This window comes from Gambusia affinis, linkage group LG12, assembly GCF_019740435.1.
Source record: "Gambusia affinis linkage group LG12, SWU_Gaff_1.0, whole genome shotgun sequence".
Classification (NCBI taxonomy): Eukaryota; Metazoa; Chordata; class Actinopteri; order Cyprinodontiformes; family Poeciliidae; genus Gambusia; species Gambusia affinis.
The window spans coordinates 16448308-16465192 of NC_057879.1; the positions used below are offsets into that span (position 1 = coordinate 16448308).

At 37.1% G+C, this 16885-nt stretch overlaps 2 protein-coding genes across 4 annotated transcripts in view; both read left to right on the top strand.

Moving 5' to 3' along the window:
• The first annotated feature begins 237 nt into the window (after positions 1 to 237).
• Positions 238 to 12158, top strand: mapre2 (microtubule-associated protein, RP/EB family, member 2). 2 transcript variants are annotated; one of them, XM_044133919.1, is made up of 7 exons: positions 238 to 308; positions 8004 to 8131; positions 8621 to 8766; positions 8850 to 9066; positions 9296 to 9441; positions 10039 to 10197; positions 10858 to 12158. In XM_044133919.1, the coding sequence occupies exons 2-7, from the start codon at positions 8011 to 8013 to the stop codon at positions 10954 to 10956; spliced, it is 888 nt and encodes a 295-aa protein (XP_043989854.1). In that variant the 5' UTR covers positions 238 to 308; positions 8004 to 8010; the 3' UTR covers positions 10957 to 12158. The 2 variants fall into 2 exon arrangements, with proteins under 2 accessions (XP_043989854.1, XP_043989853.1); XM_044133918.1 differs by lacking the exon at positions 238 to 308 and adding an exon at positions 4524 to 4834.
• Positions 12159 to 12912: 754 nt separating this feature from the next.
• The window catches only part of spidr (scaffold protein involved in DNA repair), a 44818-nt gene continuing 40845 nt past the window's right edge, over positions 12913 to 16885 (top strand). Inside the window, exons 1-5 of one of the 2 annotated variants that reach the window (XM_044134271.1) lie at positions 12913 to 13168; positions 13414 to 13560; positions 13650 to 13710; positions 14103 to 14303; positions 15677 to 15819. In XM_044134271.1, the coding sequence (XP_043990206.1) occupies positions 13154 to 13168; positions 13414 to 13560; positions 13650 to 13710; positions 14103 to 14303; positions 15677 to 15819 (567 nt within the window). In that variant the 5' untranslated portion in view covers positions 12913 to 13153. The remainder of the gene's footprint in view (positions 13169 to 13413; positions 13561 to 13649; positions 13711 to 14102; positions 14304 to 15676; positions 15820 to 16885) is intronic. The other variant, XM_044134270.1, reaches the window with a different exon arrangement.

Genomic DNA, 16885 nt, shown 5'->3' on the forward strand with positions numbered 1-16885 from the left:
TTTTAAAGTGTTTTTTTCAAACTTTTTCTTTTTTAGCAAATACTTAGATAAAAATATTTTTCAATATGCGAGAAAGCGAGAAGACAGACATGTCGTACGTTGTGAATGATCGACGCATGAAGACGCCATTGGCCATTACAACAACAGATGTTATCGACGGACCAATCAACTGCGACGCCGATGAAACGCTATCCAATCAGTTTCCAGTTCTGCGTTCTTCGTTTTACGAGCGTTTGAGGGTGGGGCTGCTCAGCCGGAAAACAGCTTTCTTTTTTAACACATTGTAATCTGTGGATCGGAGTTAAGCGGTGAGTAAGATTTGCTATGTTCAAATTTTTTAAATCTGTGATTCGTTTTGATTCGCAAAGTGAGACGGATTTTTTTTATTTTTTTTATCCACAACGTGGTTATACGCGGTAGTAGCTGGTGCTTGTGGTGATGTTAGAGAGGGTCAGAGCATATGTCGCGACTGTCAGTGGTTTTGACAGTGAAGGCAACATTAGCATACAGTAACTTGGTTGCTAGTCGAACATAATGTCCTGCTATCTCGTAAAATTATCTTTGGCGTCAGTATAAACCATCGCTCTTCCACTTGAATTGTTTTGGCTTTTCCATACATCGCTATTTTGTTACAGTAAATTGAGTTAGCTTCATTCAACAGACTGACTTTAGCTGTTCGGTGACACGTTTGCTTTAAAATCTGGACATTAGCAGGGTTATCCTGCTTTTGCCTTGATAAATAACAATAGCGGAATGTATGTTATAGCAGAGACGGGAAGATTTAACGTGTTTGAAAAGTTTTGAAATCCTCATTTGCTTTACATTGATTTTTTTCTTTTAAATTCCCCAGATGTGTCTTCATTGTTAACTCACTAGCCAACACATCTGCACCCCGTACTCTGTTGCTTTAAGAGTGCCTTATACTCAAATTTTACTGTGTAAGATGAAGCTCAGACTGAAGTTAGCTCATGCAATGCAGAACTCAGTGATGATTGATTGCATCAGCATAACATACAACCCTAATGGTTACTGTAAAGCATCAGCCTTGAACTGAGCACCACCAATCTGTTACAATCTAAATCTACATTGACAGCTTGCAACATAAACAGAAGAGCATCAGCCAGGCTCTTAGCATTGTTTGCTGTCTGAACTTCTGTAGAACTTTATTGCATTGCTTGCTGAAGTATTTATGCCCTTTGAAGCGTTTCACACTTAGTTGGTTTCAGCTGCAAACTGCAGTCACTTTTATTGAGATTTCATGTGATGGCCACTACAAAGTAGAACATAACAAATAAAATGGAATAAAAACTATTTTGTTAGACTTTAATTTTCAGCGCTCTTTAATCTGATACATCTGAAAGAAATCTAGTGTTGCAAATTGGTTTCAGAAATGACCTATTAATTAAAATGAGTCCAACTATTTATAATTTAAAAAGGATATACAGAGCTGCTCTGTAAAGGCTTTATAAGTTATTGTAGTTACTTCATATTAGAAGACAAAAATCTCAATGAAAATTAAATAACACACCAGAGAAGCCAGAAATCAAGACGTAGAGAGGTTCAAAGCAGGGTTTGGGTGTAAAGCAATATTTCAAGAGAAGCAGTTTGTGGTATCTCTGGAGAATCTGCAGAGATCCACAGATCAGCTGGGAGAATCTGTCAACAGGACAAGCAAAAGTTGCCACAAATATGGACTTTGAGGAAGGAGATAGTATGGTCAGATGAGACCAAATTGTAACTTTTTTGGCTACATCCAAAATGTGTTGTGTGTCAAAGAGCTGACACTACATTACCCTGAACACACCTTGGACAGGGTGGATTGGAAGATGAGTGGAGCTAAAGGCAGAGTAATCCTGGACTTGAGACTGCAGAAAAGGTTCAGCTTTGAGCAGGATAATAACCATAAACGATACAACCAGAGCCACAAAAGAATGGTTAAGATCAAACATATAGATGTTTTATTCTGGATTCTTCATCCAGTCTAAGTGAGGTTGAATTATTCTGCATATAGAAAAATAAATACTAAAATTAGCCACTTTTTAGAGTGAAATTGCAGATTTCAATGATGATGAATTAATAATAAACATTTGGTATGTGATCTACTGGCTAAAGCTGGATTAACCACTTCAGTAAAACAGCAGAACCAAACAGTAGAGTTATTGACAAAATGTTCATCTAAGTCTAATCAGAATCTGGAATGTACACCTACAAAGAGAAAGCTGCATAAATGCTGCTTCATAATATTTTAAATGAAAAATATGTTCCAGATTTATTCGAAGTAAAGAAAATACTTAAGCACAGAATAGTTGACTACAAAGTTCTGAATTTAAAAAAAAGGTACAAAAATTTTAGCTAATTCACCTTCTTTAAGATGAGGGAAACCATAATCTAGGTTGTCTTTTCCAGGGTTACATTTTTCAGATGCTGTGTTGAAGAACCATAGGCTTTCTAACCATAACCTGATGGGGGCGCTGGAGTTTTAACTATAAGCACAGACTCCTTGCCCATACCTTTTGCAATGTTCAAGAACAATAATATTCAGGTCTGTGTTTGCAATTTAAACAAGTAAACAGCAATTACATGTATTTAATGGTGTGTTGAATCTAATTTGACCAGCGAAACAAAAAACACCCCAAGTTTACTCTTTCAGCGTTTGAATTTATTTAAATAAGATATCTGATAATAAAGTTAGCGTGTGGATTTATTAAATGAAGGCAGGAAAAAATTGACGTGTAAAAAGCTTTAGGTTTTTGTATTAGTTGACCTTTAAACTGAGGGAGATGTTGGATGGATTTTTGTATTGATCTCAAGATCTGATGGAGGCTTTTCTTGAAGAAATGGCTAAAAGGAAAACAAAAACAAGAAACCAAGGCAGTAAAAACAGATAAGCGAAAATGCTGTACTTCATGGGTTTTGTTGGAGATGTTATTAGCAGCTTGAAATGCTTGTATCCTCCACAAAAAGAAAAGAAAAGAAAGGACTTGTAGCTTGGAGCTGCAGTGGTCACATAGATTTTCATTATTTGTCTGAGGAAATCAGTAAAATTGTCCATGATCCATATGTACTGTTTGTGCCTCATATGTTTGGCTAATATAGCCATACTAGTCTAATAGACATTTTTCATTTTCTCTGTAGTATGACAGTAAGTTGTGTTCAGACTCTATGATAAGCTTCTTGTCATTTTCACAAATTTCACAATTAGCTTTTCAGAAAGACGTACTTTGTCCCTCTCAGTTGTTACATGGAAATAACAACACAAAAGCAGTGTAATCACACCAGATATGGCAACCCAAACAAAGAGTGATACAAAATGTGAATCCATGTTGCAGCTAGGTACTTTTTGTTGAATTGACTTATAAATCTAAAGTGAAATTGTTTCTATAGTTAGTTACTTTTTCAGAATAAGTACTACTTTCATGGTTATAAATGAGAGTTTTATGTTTCTCATTTACAGTAGTTGGGTGTTGTTTTAACTACAGACTATTAATATTTATTTGCACCACCAGTAGAGATATTTTAAATGTTAACATATTTAAAAAATTGATTAATAAAGTCATTGGTGCCACTTTGAGTGGCACTGACAATAATATAAAATAAATGCAACTGAAATCATTAATCATAATACAGACTTTTCAGATTAATCAGAGTGTTGAGGAACAATTAATTGGTAATCCTTGACTTCTCTTTTTCCATGAGGTATAAATATAACATGACACAGAAGCATGCTTTCATTTGCCACTCTTCAAAATGAGAAATGCGAACGAACATGCATTGTAGATGTGTGCTGATTTTCACCGCAGGAATCAGAATGTAGAAACAAGAAAATGCCCATATCCATAAAGTTTCTCAAATGTACACTTGTAGAATTTTAATGGCGTAATTACATTATTAGTGACAGTGTAACAATTATATAAGGATATGTAACTTAGTCTAAACTGATATAAATATCCAATGTCATTACAAAAATCAGACATGACTATGGAACCTAAAACACTAAAATTATTCTCATGTAAATTTTTTCTTTTAAGGCAATATTTTGCTGGCTTTTGTCAGCATGCTGTTTATCACGACTATGGTTCAGTATAGATTACTGGTTTAACCTTTATTAAATATACCACCGTTTCACTGAAATGCCTAACCTGATCTGAAAGCTTGTTCTTTAGTCAAGTACTGTATCAGCTGCTGCTAAAAAACAGTAAGAGGTTGTTTTATTAGAAAATATGTAATAAACACACACTAAATGTAGTTGTAATTTTTCAGTTAGTGTGCTTATTGCGCTATTATTCTACTTTGCTGATTTCTTTGTAGGATAACACAACAACCTGATATAAGCTGGGTAATTAGTACGGCTGTGTACTAATATTATTTGAAGCATTTACTGATGATAATTTTTTTGACAATATTACAATGTTTTAGATGCCCCTTGTTTGGCAAGACATCAACATAAACAATAAATCAGTTTTGAAACTTAATAGCTAGTTATCAACAGAGTGGTGCACTGACATAGCGACCAGCCCCATTGGTCACGTGGTGCAGGTTGCGACGCCGTCATCGTCAGGGCAGCGATTTGGGAGGAATAAGCAGACAGAAGCAGGGAGCTTTGGAGGTGCGCCGCTTTCATAGCTTTTGCATCGTTCCTGGTGTCTATTTTTTCCTCTCCACCCGACCAGAGAGCAAGAACAGAATATCTGTTCAACATTTTAGAAACCCAAATGCCCGGTCCCACCCAAGCCCTTTCCCCAAATGGAGAGAATAACAACGACATCGTCCAGGACAACGGAACCAACATCATTCCTTACAGGAAAAATACTGTGCGGGGAGAGCGCGCCTACAGGTAAACCAGCGTAATGCCGCTTTTATGTCATGTTACGATGGGGGAAAAATGTCATAAAAAGACACGCACTGAGCAAAGCCCGAGACGCATGTTATGTTCTGGCCTCCTCGTCGGCGTCCCTTTTTGCTTTGCAGCGATCCGTTGTTTTTTTTTCCTCTTGCGAATGTCAAATCCTGTTAGCTCAGAATGGGACTGTGGCGCAAATCACTAAATTCACCCTAAAACCACAGATTCCTGCCACGCTGCATATGCCAAAGTCGTTGCAGGTAGCAACGGATGATTAAATGGCTCAGTTTGCATTGGGGCAAGAACATTTTTATTCATTTTTCATCTGGAGAATTGACACGGAGCGGCTTTTAAATCATACGGCTACCCTGAGAGAAGCTGCAGCTAGAACATTCCCATCGTGACATGACAGTTTGCTGCGGACGATCGGTCTCTGCTGTTGTGATAAATGGGCATTTGGTGTTTCTATTTAACGTATAGAGTTACATATAAAGGAGATGACTGCCGCCGCGTTAAGATTCAGGCATCAGTCCAGTACTGGTTAGCCCCGCAAGGCTAACAAAGCATGCTAACAGCAACGCATACATCCGCTTTGTTGACATGAGATGGGCTGGCCCAGTTTCCTTCCTGCCTTCGGCCTCCGAGAATCACTGAGAGGATCCTCTCCTCCTCCACAGCTTAATATTATGCCGTGTATCTTGTTCTCTGCGTGTGGAGAATGATTATTAACTGTATTAATATGTTATTACGCTCTGTTCCACGATCAGAGGATTGTGTTAAAGCTTCTGTCTTCTCGCTGCATGAAATGGTTCCGTGCACAGGGATTTTGGGAGAAAAAAAGATCAAACCTCATTTGCAAAATAGAGATGAGTGATCTTGTGAGACACAAAATTTGGTTTGCAGGGAATCACAACAATCCATAGTGGGAGTACAATAAATTTACAAAACAGGCTTTTTGCAGTTAGGATAAGTATGAACCAGAGATTTTTTTAATGTTTGTGTGGCTAATTTCTTAAACCTAATATTTGCATACTTCTGATCTGAATGTTCCAAGTTATGTCTCAAAACCAAAGAATTATTTTTCAACTTCTGGATCAATTAATAACTCAACTGTTTATTAAAATGTTAATAAAATGTTTATTGTAAATTATACCAATGATTTTACATGTACTGGCCAAAATTACAGAGCTGAATCCCTCAGCATCACTGACAGTCTGACAGGTCATGGTACAGTCTATTCATTCATAACACCCAGATTAAAAAAAAAAAAAAAAAAAAACAATTACAGCACATCTTATTTACCCTATTATAAGATAGATTGTAGCTCACCATTTTTTTCCCACACCTTAAAATGTAAAAGTTTGTTAGAAAATAAGGTATTAAGCCCCAAATCTTTTTTATTAGCTTGATGTAATATTCTAATCTTAAATATTGTTTTTAATACCTATAAGTGGAAAATCAACATAATTACCAGAAATAAAGTCTTGAAAACATCAGTCTGTGGTGAATTTTTTTTTCTCTTAGTGAACCATCTTATTGAAATAAAGAAAATTTTCAATAATGTTCTAATTTATTGAATGAGTGTGTACATCATTGTGATATCGCCATTCCCTATTTTTAACACGCACAGACAAGTTGATAGGAAAAATTTCCAATGTGAGTGGTTGCTCATATTAATGTGTGAATTTGATGAGCTGCTTGCAATGTTGTTTTCCATCAGAATGAACAAATTGTCTTTCTAGCTCCTGTGTAGCCCAGTTCAACACTTCTGTTTAATTTATCGATATAAATTAGTCTTTGAGACAGACTGATCCTTATTATTACAGCACTAGAATAGATTTTTATGATTCCCTTTGGACCTGTAGAACCACTGGAGCTCTTTCAAAGCCACTTTGCGCTTTTGTCACTCATCCATAGTTCAGTTGATCAAAGGACATTCCTTAGTTGTTGAGCTAGCTGCTGAATTTCTGAGCACTGATTGGGCATCATTTGGACAGTTTGTTTAACTGCCTCATCTGCAGCTTAAGGATCAAAGTTTTAGTTTGGAGATATGTTGATGGTTCATTGTCACCTTTTAATCTGTAGTTAAAAATGGCCCCAATTAGTAGATTTGGCAACCAGATTGGGAATATTACAATTTAATCTCATGTAAAAACAACAACAAAATAAAACAAACAAGCAAACAAAAAAACAAAACAATGGAGTGATGCTAGCAGACGTATCTGCTACTGGCAAGAAAATCTGTATGGATTTCTAGAACTTCTGTGTAGTTTGATTCCCAGAAGAGGACCTTTTCTGTGGATTTTCAGTTAATAGCTTTAGAAATTTCAGGATATGCAGTGTACCATTCCTAACCTGGCTGAATTAATTGTAATGATATCTACATTGATAAATGAAAGATTATTGAAATTAGAATTTTTTACAGTGATGTGATGTTTAATGAGTTGACATGAGTTAAAATTAGATTCTCAATCCATGATGCACCTGGAGTAAAACTGCCACAGCTATATGTTCACACAGAATGATCTAATTGCTTTTATTTAATTATTAAAATTAATGAGTAGTAGACTTTTTAAAACATGTCATTAAATGTTTTTATTTTGACACTATCCTTTTCAGCTGTTATTACATACCCAAAATAGTCTTTTTACACATGGACAAGAAAAAGCCAGTTGACAAGTAATGTACAGCAACAAGTAAGGGAGGGGTAGAGCTGCGCAACTCTAACCTTCATGAATTTGGAGAAAACTCATTTTATTTTTCTGACGTCTCATTAAAAGCTTGACACTGTAGGAGAGGCATCAATAAGGATATTTGGGGGTTTGAAAGTGTTGCTTTGGCAACCGGCCCATTGTTGAGGTCCTAAAAATTAGCCTGGAGTTTCTTGTCACATCAAAACATTAAATACTCTCTCGCGGTCTAAGTGAAAACTTCACATACTGATACAATGTAATGTAATTTTAAGCTAATAATTACAGGCCTACAGTCGTACCTACTTCTGATTATACAAACTGGTTAACACTACACCTTGTAGTCAGATCTGCACAGTTGAGAAAAGCGCTACACTTATCAAGTCTTTATTTTCTAAAGATTTTGAACACGGGGAGGTTAACGCCCGTCACTCTGCATTTGTTAGTTGACGTTTTTCTCCTTTCTGTTTCAGCTGGGGGATGGCGGTCAACGTATATTCTACCTCAATAACCCAGGAGACTATGAGCAGGCATGACATCACTGCCTGGGTTAACGATATTCTCTGCCTAAACTACACAAAAGTGGAGCAGCTCTCGTCAGGTACGAACAGGCAGCGTCCGCGGCGCTGTTTGATATGGGAAGCATGTTTTGCAGATTACATCTTTGCTTTGTAATGCATGGATGGCTCTAAATGCTTTTCTGTTTAAGATAGCAGTTCTATAGCAACCTGTGGAAACATGCTCACCTCTTTTTTGCCGAGAGTTGTCTAAAAATAAACCTGAAGCCTGCTGCCTTGTCCCGCTGTGGCCGAGTAATCCAATTTCAATCAGTCACTTCCTTCACAAACACACACACGGCCACCCACACACACACACACACACACGCATGCACACACACTAACTCTTTTCTTCAGGTGGAGACTAATTGGTTAATAACTTCTTATGTGCTTCCTAATTAGGCTCAGATTAGATTTGGCCTACATTGTGTGGGATCCCCTCATTTTTTCCAAGTAGATGACATAAAAAATATTTGTAATTTCACCTGTAATATTAGAATTTACAGAATTTTGCATTGTTGTTCCGTCTCTAGGGGCTGCGTATTGCCAGTTCATGGATCTGCTCTTCCCTGGCTGCATCAGTCTTAAAAAGGTCAAATTTCAAGCTAAATTGGAACATGAATACATTCACAATTTCAAACTCCTGCAGGCCTCCTTCAAAAGGATGAATGTGGACAAGGTGAGTCTCCCAAATGTGATTCTATTCAGGTCACACGCCTTCTCATTCTAACACATGCTTAACTTTCGATTTCTACTTCTTAGATTATTCCAGTGGAGAAACTCGTTAAAGGCAGATTTCAGGACAACTTGGATTTCATCCAGTGGTTTAAGAAATTCTTTGATGCCAACTATGATGGTAAAGAGTACGACCCGGTGGAAGCCAGGCAGGGCCAGGATGCCATTCCCCCACCCGATCCGGGTGAGCAAATCTTCAACCTGCCAAAGAAGTCTCACCATGCAGCCAGCTCCCCCACGGCAGGTAAGCTTCAGCTAACGACATGAAATAAATTAATAATTGTTAAAGTTTAGTCAACTTGAATCCACTCCACCATCCACTGTGATCAGCATCCTTGTCTGTACTGAAACCTTTTGAGTTTTTGTTTGTGTTTGACAATGAATATAAACTGTTTGAACTTCAATGATTTAAGTCAAAACTGACCTTCTCTGATTTTCTGTCAATGTTACAAACACCTGTTGATGTGCTGCAGGAGCTTCAAGGTTGAGCTCCACTACTCCCAAGGCTTCAACGCCAACATCCAGACCCTCTTCAGCCAAAAAGATACCTGCAATTGTATCGACTCCTGCCAAAGGAGAGAAAGAACTGGAAGTGCAGGTCACTCATCTTACTGAGCAGGTAAGCGTTCACTCACACTCCCAATTTTAGTTTGTTTATGTTCACTTTCCCAATATATCATAAATGGAGGCTGTACAATATTTATCATTTCCACTCATCACTCTGTCTATTTTTTAGAGGAAGCTGCTCTTAAAGAATAATGAAGCAGAGTTTGCTGGGATGCAGGAATGAAAGTTTTTTACTTTTCTGGCATTTAATAATTCCCCACATTAACTAAATCCACCCAAGTTCTAATTTAATATATACAGGTAGAATTTGAAAGCTTGTGCAATTTCAGTTGGTGACAAAAATAGGGCATCTTTGTTCTCCGATCTTCACATCAAGAGCTTTTTCTCCTCTGAGATTAAGCTAAACATTAAAGCTTTGCTTCACACCATTGTCAGGATGTTTTTCTTGCTGGTTTGAGCAGATAAATATTTTATTAAATTATTATATTTTTCATAATTTTTTTTTTTTTTTACTATGTTCCAAGATGAGGATTTGGGCATTTGGTTGTTTTGGAAACAGTTTTCTCTTCCAGTTTGTCTTGTCACTTCTGTTTTTGTTTTTTGCTTCCTCATTAAAAATTTCCTTCAACAGTTCTGTTTTTGTTTTCAGGTGAACACATTAAAGTTGGCACTGGAAGGGGTTGAAAAGGAGCGGGACTACTACTTCAGCAAGCTGCGGGAAGTGGAGATGCTGTGTCAGGAACAGGGTGAAGAAAACAGCCCGTTTGTCGATCGGCTAATGGAGGTGCTATATGCTTCGGACGAACAGGTCAGCTTCAATTTCCAGAATTTCTTTTTCTCTTACATGAGCACATTTTCTTTCCCCTGTTTCAATGTCTCTAGGGGTTGTTTGTTGTGAATAAGTGGTATCAGAGTTTATACACAGCCTTGAAAAGTCTGGGAAAATATGAAATTATATTTTGGATGTTTTTCTGAGCTGCAGAAGTATGGATGAAAGACAATTGAGTATGGAATAATTTTTAAATTTCCACACTTTGATTTTTCATCTTCAGCTTTTAAAGGACAATAAATGCAGTACATGTGGATGTTTTAACATTTTTAAAAAGTATAATTAACATTATTTATCTTTGATTTAACCAGTCACATATTGATTTGAGCATTTTAACCAATAGCATTTTATTTTTGGACTTTCTGACTAAACGTAAACTCATTCAAAAATCAAAACCAGGACACTTAATTACTTTTTGGATGCTAGACAGCTTCAAATTTAGGTTGAACTGGATCTGTAGTCTTAAAATGTCCTTAAAGCAAAACCTTGTAGTTTGTAGTTTCAAGTCCATCTTAATAGTTAAGAAATCTGCTGAAAGTTAGTGTCCATTTGGACGAGATAAGAAGTCTTTGTGTGCGGTTATGATCACATGAGCTTGCCTTAAACCGATACTCAGCTTCAGCATCTCTTTTTTTTTAGGACCGAGGGGATCTGGCTGAGGGTGACGGGGAGGAAGCAGACCAGCAAGCCCTTGAGGCGACATCACAAGATCCGCAGGAAGAACAAGATGAATACTAACTGCCATCATCCCTCACTGCAGTTAAAACTCCTCTTTTTATTATGTGAGAACTGTCAAGGATTTTTAATTTCTCCTCACTGTTTTTATTTTTATTTTTCTCTCCAAGAATGAGCACATGAAGCAACCTTCTGGATTAAAAATTACCATCACAGGGGTTTCTTTCTTTGTTTTTTTGGGTTTTTTTTTGTATCTCTGCTCACTGTTTGGTGTTTTTGTGACTCTTTGGTGAACTGCTGTGGCAGGTTTGTGCCCATGACCTCCACTAGCAGACAAGCTCAGACCATCACAGAAGTTTTCACAGACTGTGTAGGTGGAAAGTAGTTTTGACTCATGCAGTAGATGTGATAAAATGCTGAAGTTTAGGCAGGTAACCGTAACCTGTCGTTGCAAGTGTTAAACTCTACATTTTTATTATTGTTTTTTTTTTTTTAATTTCTGTGTCATTCTGCATATCAATATTAATCACAAGAATGCAATAAGCAAAGCCCTGGAAGGGCTCGTAGTGGCTCTTATTTAATCTCCTCCCATGTGTTGCACTGACATTGACTCTGTTCTGGACAATCTGTCCATAGATCCTCACCGTATTTATTATTATTATTATTATTATTAAGCCTTAGAAATAGAACAAAAATCTGCATTGCATCCTCATGAAGGAGGACTATCCTGTTACGGAGTTATGAATAAAATATAGTAACATTTAATAGACAGCTGTGAACCTCCCAATTACAAGTTTTCAGATAATCAGTATGTCGAACAATGTACTATTGGAGCAGAACAGCTAGACTTGACTAGTCTTATGAAAAAACAGCCTTTTCTAGGTTCTCAGTCTCAGCACTCTGTTTGTATTTTTAGATTTTTTTCTTTTTTAAACCACAGGTCTTAGAGAGATGAGTCGGTTCACTGAGCAGGTTGCCTCATAATATTCCAGTAAGTACATTGTGTACCCTTTCTTAATATTGCATTTACAAATATTGAGCTGAACAGCGCACCACAATGCTTTAGTTATATAATATTGTGTAAATGAAAAAGGAATGTAAACATGTACTGTCAATAGTTAATGAATGGTAAATGTTTTTTTTTTTCTTCCATGTCCCATTCCTTATGCATTCCCCAAAAAATGTGTCGCATGTTTGCATTTCATTTGTGAATAACTTGACCTGCTTTTTACATATTTAATAAAAAAACCAGACATGTTAAGTAAGCTTTTGTATGTTTAACTTGCTGTTTGAAAGATATTACTATTCGAGTGGATGTTCTGTAATAAAATTACATTTTGAGTCCACAGAAGACGTGTCCTGTAACTATAAATGAACAGTGACTCACAACTGAAATAACTTAATTTATTTGTTTGATGGAGTACTGAACTGTTTTCTTCACATCGTCCTACATACACATTCCGCAGTGTAAAATAGAGCTGGCAGCATCATGCTGTGGGAAGGCTTTTCTTCAGCATGGACAGGAAAGGTGGTTGGAGCTAAATACTGGGCAAAGTTCTAGCTTAAATTGAATGTTTCATATGAAAGCAGAGCCGTATTTTTAAAATGCCAAGACTGAAGCCCATTTGCGATATTAAGGCAAGGCTTAAAAACTCCTGAGAATGCCTAAAACGTTCAGTCTCTGAAGCTGTAACTGTAACAAAATGTGGTTCTAAAAAGTGTCGACTTAGTGGGGTTGAACAAACTCACAAGATTTTAAAAACCTACTTGTAAAAACATCAACTCAAGCAAGAAAAACAATAAGCATAAGGAGCAAAACGTGGACTTTAATGTGTTATGTTTGCAGGGTTCCCACAGAGTTAATTATACATTTCTGAAGAAAATTTCCAATAGTCATAACAGTGTTGCGTTTACGTCCTCCTGTTTTATGGAGTGGCAGTGAAGCGAAACTAAAGCACATACGCAGAGACATATAACATCTGACTTATTATGATGAAAAAAGGTAGACTTGCTAGGACGTGGTTGTGCAACTACCTTACGTGGATAGCCCGCCCGCCTCCGGGACTCGCTGCTAAAAAATGAAGCATATCTACTGCTGTTGAGCTAACTCCACCAGTAGTTCTTTCAGTTCGTTTTTCTTGCACACCTGTCCGGCTACAAACACCGGAAACTTGCTAGAAACAGGTTAAATGCCCTTATTGTTTAAAGTCACCCACAGCGGAAACATTACTAAGTTGGAAGTTTGCATGTTTTTGTTTCCATGTCTTCTAGGAAGGTAAGAAGGCTGCTAACTAGCTTGTTAGCCGAGTTACGCTAAACTTCACTTGCTTTAGCAACCCATGTTATCCTGCCGTGTTCTTAAGACTTCTGACAGGCATTTACCTACCCGCCATGTAGTGACCTCAACAAAGTTGCATTATTTTAGTTATTAATTAAACTCAAATGATTTACCTTCTACACTTTTTAAGTTCAATTAAAGAAGATCTGTATTGCTAACTACTCTTTTAATCTCTTTATCAGCGTAAAAGGCTCTCCAAAGACATAAAGTGTCTTTTGTTTCCGACGGATGCTGTTGAAAGTGGTCCTCAAAAAAGGGAGAGGGAAACTACATCACTTCTGTCCTCCAGAAGTTGGGCAACATGCGGGGACAGTTTTTTGGGGACCCCGGTGACAAAGCTTCCCACTGTCTATAATATAACTACAATGTACACCTCTGATTATCCTGGTGGTTGTAATAGCTTTTGCTTTTATTGCAGAATCTTCAGTCAGGAAAAAAGCTGTCTGTCAAAAGGAAGTTGGCTCAGAGTCCTGCTTTAGGTAATATTGGGAGAAATAAACATTTTTGTTTAATATTTGTATTCTGCAGTGTGATTTATGACAGAGGCTCTCTAATTCAATGCTAAGTAAGTCAGATACAACAAAGAACACCCAAAACGAAACTTCTTTCTTTGAGCTATTTCCTGGCAGTATTTCTTCCCGAAACTGGTTTTTCTACATAAATTTTGGAAAATTCCTTTCTGGCTATTTTTCTTTGTGTAAATATTGGAGCCCTCCTGAGACTATTAAGATTGAATATACTGGTGTCAGTTTGAATGGATTTGGGTAGTTTTTTCAGCTCTTTTGCAGCATGTTTGCTGCTTTTTTTTTTTTTTTTTTTTTTTGCATGACATTGTTTTTTCATTTTCTTCTTTATGTTTTTGGTTTCTCAGTGCAGAGCAGTGCTGATGATGAGGACCCGGAGGATATCGCCTGGAGTTCCACTGAAACTGAATCGTCTGATGATGAGAGTCAGGTGCAGCATAAGTCCAAAGTTGCTTTGCAGCACAGGCCGCGACCTCCAATGCCAAGAAGACCTAAAGCTCTGATTCAGTCTTACACCACTGCTCTGAGCATGCTCACTAATGAGAAAGGTAAAGAATAATATCTGCCCAGACCTATTGAGTTGAGGCATTTTAAACGTATTTAACATAGTATCTTTAAAATACAATTTTTTTTTTTATCGTGGTTTAGACAAGAGAGCCATGAAAGTCAGATGTGTTTTTACAGTCCTCTCTCTGAGTGAATTTTGCCTATCAAACAATTTCTGTTGGAACATGTGGTTGTGTTGGCAAAATATAGTGTCACTTTTTCTTAATTGTTTCAACAGTTGGAATATTTTTCAAAAGATTTAGCATCGATGTTGGCAGCCTGTGTAGTCTCCTGAAGAACACGCTGAATATCATTATCATTGGTTAAACTAATCCATATGTGAAAGGAAAGTGTAATGCTTGCTGAACCATTCTTTTAATATGTTGGGCCTAATGAATCTTGAAATTATCATCTTGGGGGGAGGAAAAGCAATTAAAAAAAAGAAAACTGATTCAGCAAGAAATTAGTGGACTGCTTATTTTTTGGTCTCTTTTTTTTATTTTTTATCTTGACCTGTCAAACTGAAGCAACCAAAGATCACAGCACTGACTCTAAACGTTTGTCAGGAGACACACAGTGGATAGAAGGAGTTCCACTTGTGTGTAATCTCAGTTTAAAAACTAGAGCTGCACCGATTACAGTATTTTGGCCCATCATCAATCTTTAAAATGACTGACCTGCCGATTTCGATTTTGGCCTTTCAGCTTTTTATCTAAAAAGTCTCTAAATATAAAAGGCTAAACACTGATAACTATGTGCATGTACTACACACACACATTAAAACGTTTTTACTTGTAAAAAAAAAAAAAGCACTATCTACCTTCAATTTTAAAATGATTTCTGACTCTGTGTTGGTACGTCACATAAAATCCCCATAAAATACGCTTAAAGCTCTTCTTTCTATGGTGGACCTTTGTTGTCTTTAACCAGATTATCAAAAGATCTGTTTGACAGTTCAACTTGGTCATTGTAGTTTCAGCAGTCATCTTTGTTTTCGTTTTGAAAACCAATTATTTGACTTGCTTAAATGTGAAGCATATTCTCACTGCCACAAGACATGTTATGTAAAATTTAGCTTAAGAAAAAAAGATATTCTTTGCACCAAGCAAGGTTACATAGCTAATTGCGTTCATAGGCATGTATTTTCCTAATGAAATATCTCATGTCTTGTACTTGTTTGCTTATTTAAATCCAAATGATTTTTTAATGCAGGTAGCACACAACACTTGTTTTCTTGAATTTTCTCAGTTGTCTAGCATTCTTACTGAATAGACCTTTGTTCCTTGATAACACCACTGTGGTTTACTGATAAAGATTTTAAGATACTGTTTGCACCATTTAAAAGTGCTGAATCTTTCTTTTTGTCTGTCTTCAGATGATCTTCCTGTTATAGAAACAGACAGCGATCTGGATCAGTCCGAGGAAGATGATGAAAAGGACAGTGGGCAGCAAATTTCAGACTGTGGGTCGGAGTCCGCTGATGAAAACACAAATGTTTGTCCTCTCGATTCTGAACATGTGAGATTACTATACTTCTGTAAATAACCTTCAAAATTAACATTGTATAAAAGGTGAAATCTGTTTTACTCACAGATTCAACTATGCACATAAATCCACTTTAGAGAAAGCAGAGCTCAATGTTTGGACTCAAACTGATTATTCTTTAAAGTTGTAATTTTGCGAAGAGACACTAGATGGAGCTAGATTCATTTAGGTCGGCGGTTTTCAAAGTGTGGCGCGCCTATGGAATCGCCAGAGCACTTTAGGAAAAAGTAAACCGAAAAGCTATCTGCTTGCTGTCTACTGATGAGAGAAACGTCTTTTACGCATTACGATCAACTCTGTGGATTTAGGAAAAGTGGAAATGTTTCCAGAGGATGTTTTGGCCAGTGATTTACTGACGCCGGACCACTTTTTTCCGAGTAATCTAACGCGTTGCTATTTCAAATCCAGTAGTCAGACTACATTTACTTATCAAAATCATTTTGCGTTACTATCTTCTTTTGTTATTTAATCGTATTTCCTCGCGCCTTGTCGAGGACCGTCTCTATATGACAGAAATGTAAAAAATGGGGGAGATGCGATTTTGTTGGTGGAAAAACTGGAACTTTTTCAGTTTCTGTCGCCAAGTCCGATTTTTAAAGTCGCCAAATTTAATGAGTGGCGGGTTGCGCCTTTTTAGGCTCGCTTTTTGAACGTGAAGTTGCTCATTTGGGCTTGGAAATAAGCAGAGACTCATAATAAATCCCAGAACTTGGTCATTGTAGTTTTAGCAGTCATCTTTCCTGTTCATCATTTCCCGGATGATCCGTCCTTTGTACTTTGTTAAATGTCAACAATTTCTACCTCTCAATGACATGTTATGAAAAGAAAACTGCAAACATCGAGACCAATATGAACAGCGCAATAAGCGTGAAAACAGCCACGAATAAGCGTGTCCGTAGTTGGCAATAGTTAGCAATCCTAATAAATATCGGTAAGTGTCGAGCCATCTGAGCTGTGGAGCTGCAATGATTTTTTAATGCAGGTAGCACACAACACGCTTGAATCTGGCAGTTGTCTAGCATTCTTACTGAATAGACCT

Coding starts and splice junctions, on each gene's coding strand:
- mapre2 (XM_044133918.1), top strand. CDS start 4,713: ATGCCCGGTCCCACCCAAGCCCTTTCCCCAAATGGAGAGAATAACAAC. Junction 4,835..8,003: donor CGGGGAGAGCGCGCCTACAG/GTAAACCAGCGT, acceptor TTTCTGTTTCAG/CTGGGGGATGGCGGTCAACG. Junction 9,067..9,295: donor AGCCAGCTCCCCCACGGCAG/GTAAGCTTCAGC, acceptor GATGTGCTGCAG/GAGCTTCAAGGTTGAGCTCC.